General features: G+C 42.9%; 1 protein-coding gene across 6 annotated transcripts in view; it reads right to left on the bottom strand.

Annotated features, from left to right (window-relative positions):
* Positions 1–17,177, bottom strand: part of PIEZO2 (piezo type mechanosensitive ion channel component 2) — a 737,984-nt gene that overhangs the window by 291,877 nt on the left and 428,930 nt on the right. For all 6 annotated transcript variants that reach the window (XM_077270184.1, XM_077270188.1, XM_077270185.1 and 3 more), the window contains exon 6: positions 2,353–2,560. In XM_077270184.1, coding sequence (XP_077126299.1) covers positions 2,353–2,560 — 208 coding nt within the window. The remainder of the gene's footprint in view (positions 1–2,352; positions 2,561–17,177) is intronic.

Below are 17,177 nucleotides of genomic sequence, written 5' to 3'. Positions count from 1 at the left end.
TGATTACAATGATACCTGGGTTCATGAAATCCGTCTTGTGGTTGTTGTTTAATCTTTATTTTTAATTATGAGATAATGATATGCCCGTTCTCCGGTGTGGGACTGTGGGGTGATCTTCATGTGGTGCTCTGCTTACATAATCATCTATATGGCTTATGAAATTTGATTTAGTAAAAAAAAATATCTTAATCAAAATGACGCAGCAGCAACTATCGTGTTCTGATAGATGTTACTGCGCAGGCGCTGCCGGCACCATCTTGATGAAGCCTAATTTTTTCTCTATAGCAAAATGGCGCCAGCGGTGGCGCCTGCAGAGTAGCATTTAACGGAACGCGATAGATGCTACTGCGCAGGCAGGGCCGCCGATGCCATTTTGATTAAGATTTTTTTTTTCCAACAAAACTACATGGTTAAATCAAATGAATGCATGCATATTATCTATCGTATCATGCTACAGCGCAGGCGCCACCGCCTACCTTATGACTGTTATTTGTTTTTTTTACCACACAATATTATATGCAGTATACAAAATAGGGGGCATGTCACTGAAGGATCAGTGATCTATCATAAGCTCATAAAAGTGCATATGTAAGCAAAGAGCCACATAAACCTCCTGCCCACAGGCTGCCCCGCAGCACGAGAATCTCATTAACTGAAAACTACAAATAAAGATTAAACAACAACCACAAGATGGATTTCATCACCCAATGTATAATTTTAATCAGTATAGCAGCACCAACCTGACACTGTCTGTAAATTACTGAGCACAATCCTGCTGTCACTTTAAGGCTGTGTGCCCACGATTAGTTTTTGGTGCATATTTTTGTTGCCTCAAAAAATGCAGCATCTTACACCTTTAAGAGTTTGTCCAATATTTTAGCATCGATGACCTATCTTTGGGATAGGTCACCAATGTCTGATCGGTCGGGGTCCGACACCTGGCACGCCCTCTGATTAGCTGTTATTGGTGGTGGCATCCGCCGGACAGAAGTACTCACTTACGGAACTGGCTGTCTACTTATCCCAAAGATCTCCAGAAGTGCTATCAGCTCAGAACTGGGACCCAACTAGACCCATCGATTATTCATATTCATAGAAGTATTGCCAAAAATGGTCTTCATGAGAGAACTGCGGCCAAAAACCCTCTATACTTTCAATAAGCAAACAGTACCAAGAGACTTAACTAAATATTTGTTTGATTAAGATTTCTCTTTTGCTCATTAATTTTCAATTTTGACAATTGAAATAGATAATCTGTTAACACTTATTTTTTTAATGCATTTTTACTTTGCAGAATTTTTTCACACCTGCTTAAAACTTTAATACAGTACTGTACATAACAGCAACATTTTTTTTCCAAGGAAAACTTATTTTTTTTAAAGTGAAAGTTAAAACCAAACTGTACAAAAACGCCAAATGTGCTTCTTGAAAAATACAGTAACTGCAAAGTATTGGGTGTTTATCAGGTGTCCCTCTATCACATTATTCTTCCATACTTGATAACCAATTGAGATATTTCAGTGTAATACCCAATATTGTATACTTTCCAGATACAGTTTCTTTTATATTTGTAAGCAACACCAGGACTTCCCAACATTTTTATAATGGTTTTATAACAGTTTCTGTCTCATTTTTACATTTCAAGCACATTGAGCTTGCATGTTTCCTGGAATCTTATAAAAACTTTTGGAAAAGCATGTCCGGTAAATGCCATACCAAGAACATGCTGCATTTAAAGAAAAGAAGGTGCTATTCACCCTTGAAATGGCACAAAAATATAAAACTAAACACAGTGTATTTCAGCATAGATTTATAGATGTTACATTTTAATATATGAAGGAGCAAACCTGCTGTTAAACATACGCCTGAGACAAACCAAATGCATTACAGCAACTTTCTTAAGTTGCTCTCTTTAGTTGCGCACTGCTCCTGGCCTCCTTTCCGGGAGGCAGTGCCCTCTTGAAGACTGACATAGTGAGACATGGAATGACTGACCGCTGGCCAGAACTGCCCACTCTCCGATGCTCCAGGCAGAGACAGCCTTTCCTCTGCAGCATCAGCGAAGTCCAGATCCAGCGATCCAACTAGCTTCATAGCAACACTTGCAAGGTATATAGCAAACAGCTTGCAAGTGTGTGATCCAGCCACCTCTGAGACTGCAGAAGTGGCAAGCTGCTGGGGCAACAAGCAGTAAATTACACAATTAAAAATCCATGCGTTCTTGAAAATGGAGAGGATTATAAAGCATTTAAATAAGATGAGACAAAAACTTGAACAAATACATTTATGTGTACTTTAATATACATATAAAAATCCTTTTCAAAGGGGAAACATAGTTTGTGTAATACCAACCTGTTATACCAAGTAAAATTGTAACAACTACTTTTCCAGCAGTGGCTATTATGTTGCCAATAAATTCTTTAAGTTTTGTGGCAATTGAGGCAACTTTGCGGAGAAGTTTTAACTTTGCACTTTCTTCTGCCTCTTCAATCCCATTGTTTTCATCAAAATCTTCCTCACACATTAATGCATCATCCATGTCCATTTTCCCCACCTCCACCTAAATTGCAGAGTATGAAATAGTAAATTTAACACGTTACGGTTAGGGTAAATAAAATGCAATATGACAGGCAAACAAATGCTGGCAAATAACAGTGGCTGATTATCTCTAGTCTGCAGTTACTCAGGTTAATGGCTGATATTAAGGCTCTATAAAGTCTCTGAGATGTTTATTGGGCCTATACTCTACTCCTCTGTGCATCAAATTTCATAGGAGACATAAGAGAAAAAATAAAAGAATGTTCAATTTGAAGATACATAAAGGAGATACTCTTGCCTAGAAACATTGCTTTGGACCATCAAATTACATACAGACTTACGCATCAGCTCAGTAACAGCTTATAAAAAGAACACACCCTTGAATTAAGGGGAACCTGTCCACATGTTTTTACATTTGAAAGTAGTGCTATATAGCATTTTATATGCTTGGCCTCCAAAAAACATGATACTTTTTTAGTCACATGCAAATCAGGCTGAAAGGACACTGTGGGTGTGTCTGCACTTGGAAAAAGCAGACCAGGTGCACTGACACCCCCCAATGCACTCTTTTCAAGATATGGATTCTACACTAGATTTCTCATGACTGTCACAATGATGAGCGAGTATACTCGTTACTCGAGTTTCTCAGAGCACGCTCAGGTGGTCTCCGAGTATTTCGGCATGCTCGGAGATTTAGTTTATGTCGACGCAGCTGCATGATTTGCGGCTCCTAGACAGCTTGAATACATGTGGGGATTGCCTGTTTGTTAGGGAATCCCCACATGTACAGTCATGGACAAAAATTTTGAGAATAAGACAAATATTAATTTTTCCAAAGTCTACTGCTTCATTTTTTCTAATGGCAATTTGCATATACTCCTGAATGTCAGAGTGATCAGCTTAACAGCAATTACTGTACTTGCAAAGTCAATATTTGCCCAGAAAATGAACTTTAACCCCCAAAACACATTTCAACATCATTGCAGTCCTGCCTTAAAAGGAGCAGCTAACATCGTTTTAGTGATTGATCCATTAACACAGGTGTGGGTGTTGATGAGGACAGGGCTGGCGATCAATCAGTCATGATTAAGTAAGAATGACATCACTGGACACTTTAAAAGGAGGCTGGTGCTTGGTATCATTGTTTCTCTTCAGTTAACCATGGTTATCTCTAAAGAAACACGTGCAGCCATCATTGCACTGCACAAAAATGGCCTAACAGGGAAGAGTATCACAGCTACAAAGATTGCACCTCAGTCAACAATCTATCGAATCATCAAGAACTTCAAGGAGAGAGCTTCCATTGTTGTCAAAAAGGCTCCAGGGCGCCCAAGAAAGACCAGCAAGCGCCAGGACCGTATCTTAAAACTGTTTCAGCTGCGGGATCGGACTACCAGCAGTGCCGAGCTTGCTCAGGAATGGCAGCAGGCTGGTGTGAGTGCTTCTGCACGCACTGTGAGGCGGATACTCTTTGAGCAAGGCCTGGTTTCAAGGAGGGCAGCAAAGAAGCCACTTCTCTCCAGAAAAAAACATCAGGGACCGACTGATATTCTACAAAAGGTACAGGGAGTGGACTGCTGAGGACTGGGGCAAAGTCATTTTCTCTGATGAATCCCCTTTTCGATTGTTTGGGACATCTGGAAAACCGCTTATTCGGAGAAGAGGTGAGCGCTACCACCAGTCTTGTCTCATGCCAACTGTAAAGCATCCTGAAACCATTCATGTGTGGGGTTGCTTCTCAGCCAAGGGAATCGGCTCACTCACAGTCTTGCCTAAAAACACAGCCATGAATAAAGAATGGTACCAGAATGTCCTCCAAGAGCAACTTCTCCCAACCGTCCAAGAGCAGTTTGGCGCCCAACAATGCCTTTTCCAGCATGATGGAGCACCTTGCCATAAAGCAAAGGTGATAACTAAATGGCTCATGGAACAAAACATAGAGATTTTGGGTCCATGGCCTGTAAACTCCCCAGATCTTAATCCCATTGAGAACTTGTGGTCAATCATCAAGAGACGGGTGGACAAACAAAAACCAACAAATTCTGGCAAAATGCAAGCATTGATTATGCAAGAATGGACTGCTAGCAGTCAGGATTTGGTCCAGAAGTTGATTGAGAGCATGCCATGGAGAATTGCAGAGGTCTTGAAGAAGGGTCAACACTGCAAATATTGACTTGCTGCATTAACTCACTCTAACTGCAATATTACCTATTGGTACTCATAATATGATTGCAATCATATTTCTGTATGTGATATAAACATCAGACAAACACTAATAAAAACCAGAGGGCAGCAGATCATGTGAAAATATAATTTTGGTGTCATTCTCAAAACTTTTGGCCATGACTGTATTCAGGCTGTCTAGCAGCCGCAAATCATGCAACTGAGGCAACAAAAACTAAATCTCCGAGCACGCCGAAATACTCGGGAGATCACCCGAGCATGCTCTGAGAAATTCGCGTAACGAGCATACTCGCTCGTCACTAATCACTACAAAAAAGTACCGTATCATTTTTATTGGGGGACAAGCACCTATACAGCAGCACCACTACTTCCATGTGTAAGAAACATGCTGATAGCCTCTGTTTAAAGGTTCTGTTTAAAGTACAAGTAAATGCGTTATATCTGCATTAACATATCTGCATTAGCATTAAATAATCTTTGCAAGGCAACATACAAAATACAACAGAATGATGACATACTCTGAATGGCGCACACATTAAAAAAAAGGTCTGAGTAAATACATCTGAATGTGTGCTTTAGATAGTATAGCAAAGAAAATGTCAAGACAGCGATACATCCCAGGCAGGAAAACATTGGTGCCTGCACTGCAGCTGTTATTGATACTACCAGAATGGGGCCAGAATCTCTTATTAGTCATCGCTGTGAAATTTTGTTGACATTCAGCTTTTAACTGTCTCATCTGATAATTATAAACACCAAAGCAAGGAAATGCCATCATTTTTCCATAAAGAATCTATGAAGCAACAATACTCCTACTCCAAAGACAATCCATAGAGCTGTCAGGTGTAGTTACATCTGGCGGTGCCAGATACCAGCTGCATACCAAGCTTTTTTTTACATTAACAATAAGGCCACTTTCACACAGTCAGTATTTGCAAGCCATAGTCAGGAATGGATCTAAAATGCAGAAGAGGAGGAAAGCTTTCCATTATGGTTTCTGTGCATAAATTCCGATCCTAGTCTTTGTTTACATATACTGACGCAAAATATTGATCAAAATACTACCAAATAAAGTGGGAGTGTATATTGATAAAGTAAAGTATGACTAATATCAATGTTACATAAAAAATGAAAAGTGCACACCTCAGATGGAACACACACTGCCCACTAGGATGAACATGTGTTACTTGGGTGTAAGCAGCTGACTGCTAGAAAGCAGGAGCGCATCTTGGATTTTTCACTTACCCCATTGAGTCTTATTTGGAGGGAAAATATTATATCTTATTAGGAGGGAAAATATGTCACGATGAGTTTACTATACCAATTGTAAGTATACTGTTATTTGGTGGACTCTGATATGGAATTTGAGTAGGGGCTTATTCATCTTGAACAAATACAGTATACTGTGGAAGATCGTCTCACTAGGCTGCACGTAGAGGTAGACACAGATACACTGTCTCTTTAAATCTTCCACTTATTTCTTAAAAGTACTGCATAAACCTGTACAACGATAGCAAAAACAAACCGGCCTTCCTAGCCTACCAAGAAAAACAAAAACATAACATATGGCACAGTCTTTGTTCCTACGAGAATCTGCCCGCTTCAGGAACAAACAACAAAAAGTTCAACTTTCCTTAACATGAAAATACAGCTCCAGATCGTGCACCACTCCAATGAATGCTCTAGAAGGCTGGGTATTTATCCTCTGGACTCCTACCACTCCCACTCTACAGCTGTTCAATCAAACTAGCACTAAACATTGCTAATTAACCCCTCAGCATTTAGTGTGCTGGAGCTTTTTCCTGGGTTGATATCACTGAAGCTAACACGCTCAGTGAAGCATACCTCCCCTCCAGTACTTTGCCAGTGACTTTGTCACATATCCCCCCCTCTGCCTAAAGCCGGAGGTTTCACATTTTTCCAACAAATTTTACAAAAAAAACACATTTTTCTTAGGGACCACATCAGATTTGAAGTGATTTTTAGCGTTCTATATGAAAATATCTAAAAGTGACACGATTCTAAAAACTGCACCTCTCAAGGTGCTCAAAACCACATTCAAGTAGTTTATTAACCCTTCAGGTGCTTCACAGGAAATGAAGAAATCTGAAGGGAAAAATAAACATTTAACTTTTAACACTTTTATTTAGATTCAATTTGTTTGATTTTCATAAAGGTAAAAGAAGAAAATAGACATCAAAAATTGTTGATCAATTTCTCATAAGTACATCGATATCCCACATGTGGAGGTAAACCACTGTTTGGGTGCATGCAGGGCTCGGAAGGGAAGGAGCATTGTTTGACTTTTTGAATGCAAAATTGTCTGGAATCGAGAGCGGACGCCATGTCGTGTTTGGAGTTCCCCTGATTTGCCTAAACAATAGAACCCCCCCCACAAGTAACACCATTTTGGAAACTTGACCCCTCACGGAACTTATCTGGATGTGTGGGGAGCACCTTGAGCCCCCTGGTGCTTCACAGAAATTTATAATGTTGAGCTGTAAAAATCAAAAAAATCAAAATTGTTTCCACAAAAATGTTTTTTTTAGCCCCAATGTTTTTTATTTTTACAAGGGTAACAGAAGAAAATCTACCCCAAAAAGTATTGTTAAATTCACCCTGAGTACACCAATACCCCACATGTGGTGTAAAACTACTGTTTGAATGCATGGCAGAAAACAAGGAGAGGCAGTTTGGAGCGCAGACTCTGATGGAATAGTCTGCGGGCTTCATGTCACATTTGGAGAGCCCCTGATGTACCTAAACAGTGAAAATCCCAGACAAGTGACCCCATTTTGGAATCTACACTCCTTAAGGAATTATCTAGAGGTATAATTATAGTAATAAAAATAATGCTTTTGGTTATACTGGTGTATGAATTTATAATGTGGTGGTATGTGTAAGTTGTGTGGAGTACATCAGATTATAAAAGTGTGTTGTGTCAACAGGGTAAAACATTTTTTTATTAATTTGTGGACATGTGGAAGGGTTTAAAGCAATCCTTAACCCCTTCCTGACCTGTGACGCCACGTAGGCGTCATGAAAGTCGGCGCCAATCCGATCTGTGACGCCTATGTGGTGTCATGGAGGGATCGCGTCCCTGCAGATCGGGTGAAAGGGTTAACTCCAATATCGCCCGATCTGCAGGGACAGGGGGAGTGGTACTTCAGCCCAGGGGGGGTGGCTTCACCCCCTCGTCGCTACGATCGCTCTGATTGGCTGTTGAAAGTGAAACGGCCAATCAGAGCGATTTGTAATATTTCACCTATGAAAATGGTGAAATATTACAATCCAGCCATGGCCGATGCTGCAATATCATCGGCCATGGCTGGAAACCCTGATCTGCCCCCCCCCCATCACCACAGATCGCCTCCCCAGTCCTCCGTCCTGTGCACCGCTCCCCTCCGTCCGCCTGTCCGCTCCCCCGTCCTCCTGTCCACTTCCCTCGTGCTCCGATCCCACCCTTCATGCTCCGATCCCACCCCCGTGCTCCGATCCCCCCCTCATACTTACCGAGCCTCCCGGTGTCCGTCCGTCTGCTCCACGGGCGCCGCCATCTTCCAAAATGGCGCGCGCATGCGCAGTGCGCCTGCCGAATCTGCCGGCCGGCAGATTCGTTCTAGGTACATTTTGATCACTGTGATAAAACCTATCACAGTGATCAAAATAAAAAAAATAGTAAATGAACCCCCCCCTTTATCACCCCCATAGGTAGGGACAATAATAAAAATAAAGAAAATATATTTACTTTTATTTTTACACTAGGGTTAGGGTTAGAACTAGGGTTAGAATTAGGGTTAGGGCTAGGGTTAGAATTAGGGTTAGAATTAGGGTATGTGCACACGCTGCGGATTTCGCTGTGGAACCGCAGCATTTCTGCAGCTGCGGGTCCGCAGCGGTTTCCCATAAGTTTACAGTACAATGTAAACCTATGGGAAACAAAATCCGCAGTGCACATGCTGCAGAAAAAAACGCGCGGAAACGCAGCGGTTTGTATTCCGCAGCATGTCAAGTCTTTGTGCGGATTCCGCTGCGGGTTTACACCTGCTCCAATAGAAAACTGCAGGTGTAAACCCGCAGCAGAAACCGCACTAGAAACCGCGATAAATCCGCAGTAAAAACCGCAGCGGTTTTGCACTGCGGATTTATGAATTCCGCTGCGGAAAATTCCGCAATGGAATCCGCAGCGTGGGCACATACCCTAAGGCTATGTGCACACAGTGCGGATTTGGCTGCGGATCCACGGCGAATTGGCCGCTGCGGATTCGTAGCAGTTTTCCATCAGGTTTACAGTACCATGTAAACCTATGGAAAACCAAATCTGCTGTGCCCATGGTGCGGAAAATACTGTGCGAAAACGCTGCATTGTATTTTCCGCAGCATGTCAATTCTTTGTGCGGATTCTGCAGCGTTTTACACCTGTTCCTCAACAGGAATCCGCAGGTGAAATCCGCACAAAAACGCTGGAAATCCGCGGTAAATCCGCAGGTAAAACACAGTGCATTTTACCTGCGGACTTTTCAAAAATGGTGCGGAAAAATCTCACACGAATCCGCAACGTGGGCACATAGCCTAAGGGTTAGGGTTGGAAATACGGTTAAGATTAGGCTTGTGGTTAGGGTTATGGTTAGGGGTGTGTTGGGGTTAGGTTTGGGATTAGGGTCAGGATTAGGGTTGTGATAAGGGTTAGGGGTGTGTCGGGGTTAGTGTTGTGGTTAGGGGTGTGTTCGGGTTAGGGTTGTGATTAGGGTTATGTCTAGAGTTGGGAAAAGGGTTAGGGGTGTGTTGGGGTTGGTGTTGGAGTTAGAATTGAGGGGTTTCCACTGTTTAGGCACATCAGGGGTCTCCAAATGCAACATGGCGCCACCATTGATTCCAGCCAATCTTTCGTTCAAAAAGTCAAATGGTGCTCCCTCCCTTCCGAGCCCTGACGTGCATCCAAACAGTGGTTTATTCCCACATATGGGGTACCAGCATACTCCGGACAAACTGGGCAACAACTATTGGGGTCCAATTTCTCTTGTTACCCTTGCAAAAATAAAAAATTGCTTGCTAAAACATAATTTTTGAGGAAAGAAAAATGATTTTTTATTTTCATGGCTCTGCGTTATAAACTTCTGTGAAGCACTTGGGAGTTCAAATTGCTCACCACACATCTGGATAAGTTGATTGGGGGGTCTAGTTTCCAAAATGGTGTCACTTGTGGGGGGTTTCTACTGTTTAGGCAGATCAGGGGCTCTGCAAACGCAACGTGACGCCCGCAGACCATTCCATCAAAGTCTGCATTTCTAAACGTCACTACTTCCCTTCCGAGCCCCGACGTGTGCCTAAACAGTGGTTTACCCCCACATGTGGGGTACCAGCATACTCAGGACAAACTGAGCAACAACTATTTGGGTCTAATTTCTCCTGTTACCCTTGTGAAAATAAAAAATTGCTTGCTGAAACAATTTTTGAGGAAAGAAAAATTATTTTTTATTTTCACGGCTCTGCGTTATAAACTTCTGTGAAGCACTTGGGGGTTTAAAGTGGTCACTGCACATCTAGATTAGTTCCATGGGAGGTCTAGTTTCCAAAATGGGGTCACATGTGGGGGAGCTCCAATGTTTAGGCACACAGGGGCTCTCCAAACACGACATGGTGTCCGCTAACGATTGGAGCTAATTTTTCATTCAAAAAGTCAAATGGCACTCCTTCCCTTCCAAGCCCTGCCGTGTGCCCAAACAGTGGTTTACCCCCACATGTGAGGTATCAGTGTACTCAGGAGAAATTGCCCAATAAATTTTAGGATCCACTTTATCATGTTGCCCATGTGAAAATGAACAAATGAGGCTAAAATAATTTTTTTGTGAAAAAAAAGTACTTTTTCATTTTTACGGATCAATTTGTGAAGCACCTGGGGGTTCAAAGTGCTCACTATGCATCTAGATAAGTTCCTTGAGGGGTCTAGTTTCCAAAATGGGGTCACTTGTGGGGGAGCTCCAATCTATAGGTACACAGGGGCTCTCCAAATGCGACATGGTGTCCGCTAACGATTGGAGATAATTTTTCATTCAAAAGTCAAATGGCGCTCCTTCCCTTTCGAGCCTTGCCATGCACCCAAAGAGTGGTTCCCCCCCATATGGGGTATCGGCGTACTCAGGACAAATTGTACAATAACTTTTAGGGTCCAGTTTCTCTTTTTATCCTTGGGAAAATAAAAAAAAAATTGCTAAAAGATCATTTTTTTGACTAAAAAGTTAAATGTTCATTTTTTCCTTCCATGTTGCTTCTGCTGCTGTGAAGCACCTGAAGGGTTAATAAACTTCTTGAATGTGGTTTTGAGCACCTTGAGGGGTGCAGTTTTTATAATGGTGTCACTTTTGGGTATTTTCAGCCATATAGACCCCTCAAACTGACTTCAAATGTGAGGTGGTCCCCCAAAAAATGGTTTTGTAAATTTCGTTGTAAAAATGAGAAATCGCTGGTCAAATTTTAACCCTTATAACCTTCCTAGCAAAAAATTGTATATCATCATTGTATAGTGCCTTCTGTGTAATGTGCACGGCCATTTTTTTCACCACATTTTAGATTTTCACATGGCACTATATGGTTTGAGAACCTGATCTGAGAGATCTACACCCCCCATGTACTTATTATAATCCAAAATACAATCTGGCTTAGGAATTTGTGTTGTGGTACCTCAGACAGTGACAAGGGAGCTGTTGTGACGATGAACATTGGTCAAGATAAGACAGCCCTCTTGTCCGTATACTTGACCACTAGCATGTTGTCGCTGCACTGGGCTCTGCTTTCGCCTTTTCTCAGCAGTTGCTTAATTAGTGGCTTAGGGAGGCCTCTCTGATTTTTTCGCACAGTGCCGCATGCAACTGTAGTGTGGGATGCTGGTGTAAAAGTTATCTATGTAGTGGTGATAACCCTTATCCAGAAGTGAGTACAGCAATTCCCACACAATTTTCCTACTCACCTCCAGAACAGGAGGGTATTCAGGGGAGTAAATATGAGTGTCCTTCTCTTTATAGACCGTAAATCTGTGGGTGTACCATGAGGTAACTCTCACACACCTTGTACAGTTTAATTCCATACCTGGCCCTTTTATTAGGCAGTTATTGGAATTTTAGCCTCCCTTTGAAATGAACCAGAGATTTATCTATAGAGATGTCCTTTTGGAGGTTGTACATCTCAGCAAATTTTATATAGACGATCAAAGTTAAGATAGTATCGGGTAGGACACTGTGTATTACCACTATAATGCAAACATTTTTGGATTGCTTCAAATCATGTCCATCTGGCAAATAATAATGTGAGAGTTTGGGTGAAAAATTGGCAGGCATACAAATTTGCCTGGGCCACCATAAGATTTATTATTTCCTTGCTGAAAAAGAATTAGAAAAAGCAATTTTCAGTGAGGCCTGTAATGTTAAATTGGATTCCTGAGCTGCCGATGAAATCCGGAATAACAGGCTGATAATTTTTTGTGGGAAGAGTCCATATGGGATCAATTGCTGAAGGGGTTGCTTGGGGTCTAGGGTGCCTTGCTGGATATCCCTCCGCACTACATAAGGAGGAGAAGGAAGAGAATCATAGAATGTTAGAGTCGGAAGGGACCTTAAGGGTCAATGTGTCTAATCTTCCCTGTTCAATGCAGTGCAGGATTCACTAAACCATCTCAGACAGATGACTGCCCAGCCTCTGTTTGAAGACTTCCATTGAAGGAGAACTCACCACCTCTTGTGTCAAACGTTTTTTCTAATATCTAATCGGAATCTTCTTTTTCAGTTTCATTCCATTGCTTCTGGAGTTTCCATGTGCAAATGAGAATAAGGATCATCCCTCTACACTGTGACATCCCATCAGATATTTGTAGAGTGATTTTAAGCCCTCTCTTAGCCTTCTTTTTTGCAAAGGAAACATTCCCACATCCTTTAACTGTTCCTTGTAGGACATACTTTGCAGTCCATCCACCATCCTGGTAGCTCTTCTCTGTACTTACTCCAGTTGTCAATGTCTTTTTAAAAATGTGATGCCCTGAACTGAACACAGTATTCCAGATGAGGTATCACTAACGAGGAGTAGAGGGGAATAATTACTTAACATGATCTAGACTCTATGCTTCTCCTTATACATCCCAAAACTGTAACTGCTGAAACATCACACTTTTGGCTCATGTGAAGTCTGAGATCTATTAGTATACCCAGGTCTTTTTCACACATGCTGTTGCTTAGTTCTACTCCTCCCATTGTGTAGATGTAATTTTTATTTTTCTTACCCAGATGCAGAATCTTGCATTTTTCCTTGTTAAATACCATTTATTAGTTGCTGCCGACTGTTCAAGCTTATTTAAATCCTTCTGAATCCTTTCTCTGTGTTCTCTAGTGTTAGCTATCCCTCCTAGCTTTGCTTTGTCTGCACATTTGATTCGATTACCTTCAGTTCCCTTATCTAGATCATTTATAAAAATGTTGAACAACACTGGATACAGGACAGTGCCTTGCGGTCCCCCACTTGAAACACTCCTCCAATTGACCATTTATTACCACTCTTTGAGTACAATCACTGAGCCAGTTATGAATTCGCCTAATGATAGACTTGTCAATCCCATACTTGGGTATTTTTTCAATAAGGATAGTATGAAATACTTTATCAAATGCTTTGCTGAAGTTGAGATATACTATATCTACTGCATTTCCCTTATCCACAAAGTTAGTGATTCAATTATAGAAGGAAATGGAAGAATGCTGGATCTTCCTCTCTGCCTGAATCCGTGTTGGAGGCAAGGAAGCATATGCCTCCTCTGGTGAACTGCATCTTCTTTTTTTTAGTTATTTATTTTTGCTTATTAATTTACATTAGAAACAACCAAAAACTGAGGCACTAAGTGTGCCACATTCTTGGATAACTGCAGCAACTGAGCACAGTGTCCATATAAGTGTTATGATCCCAGTGGTAGAGGATCTCTGATATTCCGGCAAGATAGCAAAAACATAAATACTGCTCTAGGGAGGTGGAAACTGGGCTAACCGCATACCTGATCCTAACAAACACAACGAGAAGCAGCCGGCGAACGTGCCTACGTTGGTTCTAGACGTCTCGAGCCAGCCGGAGAACTGACTACCCCTAGAGGGAAAATAAGACCTCACTTGCCTCCAGAGAAATTGAACCCCAAAGATATAGAAAGCCCCCAACAAATAATAACGGTGAGGCAAGAGGAAAACACAAACGTAGAGATGAACTAGATTCAGCAAAGTGAGGCCCACTAGTCTAGATAGACAGAAAATAGATAGTGGACTATGCGGTCAGCAGAAAACCCTACAAAAACATCCACGCTGAACATTCAAGAACCCCCACACCGACTTACGGTGCGGAGGGAGAATATCAGCCCCCTAGAGCTTCCAGCGAGCCAGTAAATCAAATATTAAGCAAGCTGGACAAAGACACTGAAAAATGCAAACGATCCAAATTATACAAAATGGACTTAGCTTTTCTTGCATGAGACAGACTGAAAGGAATCCGGAGGAGACCATATAGGTCTGGATACAACGATGCCAGGCAAGAGACTGAGTCCGGAGGAGACTTAAATAGGGAACACCCGCTGCTTAACGACACAGCTGGAGCTCAGGCCTGCAACAAGACATGCCTAACACAATACCGTTAGTGACCACCAGAGGGAGCCCAGAAACACAGTTCACAACAGTACCCCCCTTGAGGAGGGGTCACCGAACCCTCACCAAGACCCCCAGGGCGATCAGGATGAGCAGCGTGAAAGGCATGAACCACATCAGCCGCATGAACATCAGAGGCGACAACCCAGGAATTATCCTCCTGACCATAGCCTTTCCACTTAACTAAATACTGGAGTTTCCGTCTAGAGATACGAGAATCCAGAATCTTCTCCACCACGTACTCCAACTCGCCCTGAACCAAAACCGGGGCAGGAGGCTCAACAGCAGGAACCATAGGCACCACGTACCGCCGCAACAAGGACCTATGGAACACATTATGAATAGCAAATGACGCTGGAAGGTCCAAGCGAAAAGACACCGGGTTAAGGATTTCCAAAATCTTATAAGGACCGATAAAGCGAGGCTTGAACTTAGGAGAGAAGACTTTCAAAGGAACATGCCGAGAAGACAACCAAACCAAATTCCCAACACGAAGTCGGGGACCCACACCGCGGCGGCGGTTGGCAAAACGCTGGGCCTTGTCTTGTGACAATTTCAAATTGTCCACCACATGGTTCCAAATCCGCTGCAACCTATCCACCACAGAATCAACCCCAGGACAGTCAGAAGGTTCAACCTGGCCCGAGGAGAAACGAGGATGACAACCAGAGTTGCAGAACAAGGGTGAAACCAAAGTGGCAGAACTAGCCCGATTATTAAGGGCAAACTCGGCCAGTGGCAAAAAGGTAACCCAGTCGTCCTGATCAGCAGAAACAAAACATCTCAAATAAGTCTCCAACGTCTGATTAGTTCGCTCGGTCTGGCCATTAGTCTGAGGATGAAAAGCCGACGAAAAAGACAAATCAATACCCATCTTAGCACAAAAGGATCGCCAGAATCTGGACACAAACTGGGATCCTCTGTCAGACACAATATTCTCAGGGATGCCGTGCAAACGAACCACATTCTGAAAGAACAAAGGGACCAAATCAGAGGAGGAAGGCAACTTAGGCAAGGGCACCAAATGGACCATTTTAGAAAAACGATCGCACACCACCCAGATGACAGACATCTTCCGAGATACCGGAAGATCCGAAATGAAATCCATGGAAATGTGCGTCCAAGGCCTCTTCGGGATAGGCAAGGGCAAAAGCAACCCGCTGGCACGAGAACAGCAAGGCTTAGCCCGAGCACAAATCCCACAGGACTGCACAAAAGAACGCACATCCCGCGACAAGGAAGGCCACCAAAAGGACCTAGCCACCAAATCTCTGGTACCGAAAATCCCAGGATGTCCCGCCAACACTGAAGAATGAACCTCAGAAATAACTCTGCTGGTCCATCTGTCAGGGACAAACAGTCTCTCTGGTGGGCAACGATCAGGCCTATCAGCCTGAAATTTCTGCAGCACTCGTCGCAAATCTGGGGAAATGGCAGACAAAATCACTCTCTCTCTGAGAATACCAGCCAGCTCCGAGACTCCCGGAGAGTCAGGCACAAAACTCCTAGAAAGTGCATCAGCCTTCACGTTCTTCGAACCAGGCAGGTACGAGACCACAAAGTCAAAACGGGAGAAAAACAACGACCAACGAGCCTGTCTAGGATTCAGGAGCTTGGCAGACTCGAGGTAAATCAGATTTTTATGATCAGTCAAGACCACCACACGATGTCTAGCTCCCTCGAGCCAATGTCGCCACTCCTCAAATGCCCACTTCATAGCCAACAACTCCCGATTACCAACATTATAGTTCCGCTCAGCAGGCGAAAATTTTCTTGAAAAGAAGGTGCATGGCTTCATCACGGAGCCATCAGAACTTTTTTGCGACAAAACAGCCCCTGCACCAATCTCAGAAGCATCAACTTCAACCTGGAAGGGAAGAGAGACATCCGGCTGGCACAAGACTGGCGCTGAAGTAAACCGACGCTTCAGCTCCCGAAAGGCCTCCATGGCCGCAGGAGACCAATTAGCAACATCAGAACCCTTCTTGGTCATATCCGTCAAAGGTTTAACCACGCTGGAAAAATTAGCGATAAAACGACGGTAAAAATTAGCAAAGCCCAAGAACTTCTGCAGGCTCTTAACAGACGTGGGCTGAGTCCAGTCATGAATGGCACGGACCTTGACTGGGTCCATCTCCACAGTAGAAGGGGAAAAAATAAAACCCAAAAAAGAAACCTTCTGTACCCCAAAGATACATTTTGAGCCCTTCACAAATAGAGCATTCTCCCGCAGACCCTGAAACACCATCCTGACCTGGTTCACATGGGACTCCCAATCATCAGAAAAAAACAAAATATCATCCAGATAAATAATCATAAATTTATCCAGATATTTCCGGAAGATGTCATGCATGAAGGACTGAAACACAGAAGGGGCATTCGATAATCCAAAAGGCATCACCAGGTACTCAAAATGACCCTCGGGCGTATTAAATGCCGTTTTCCATTCATCTCCCTGCTTTATGCGCACAAGGTTATACGCACCACGAAGATCTATCTTGGTGAACCAACTGGATCCCTTACTCCGAGCAAACAAATCAGACAACAATGGCAAAGGATACTGAAATTTAACCGTGATCTTATTCAGAAGACGATAATCTATACAAGGTCTCAAAGACCCGTCTTTCTTGCCCACAAAAAAGAATCCTGCACCAAGAGGAGAAGAGGATGGGCGAATATGTCCCTTCTCCAAAGACTCCTTTATATAACTCCGCATCGCGGCATGCTCTGGCACAGATAAATTAAAGAGTCGTCCCTTAGGAAACTTACTACCAGGAATCAAATCTATAGCAC

This window comes from Ranitomeya variabilis, chromosome 6 (genome assembly GCF_051348905.1).
Source record: "Ranitomeya variabilis isolate aRanVar5 chromosome 6, aRanVar5.hap1, whole genome shotgun sequence".
Lineage (NCBI taxonomy): Eukaryota > Metazoa > Chordata > Amphibia > Anura > Dendrobatidae > Ranitomeya > Ranitomeya variabilis.
Note: the sequence above shows the minus strand (reverse complement) of the source record. Positions and strands in the feature narration are given on the sequence as shown.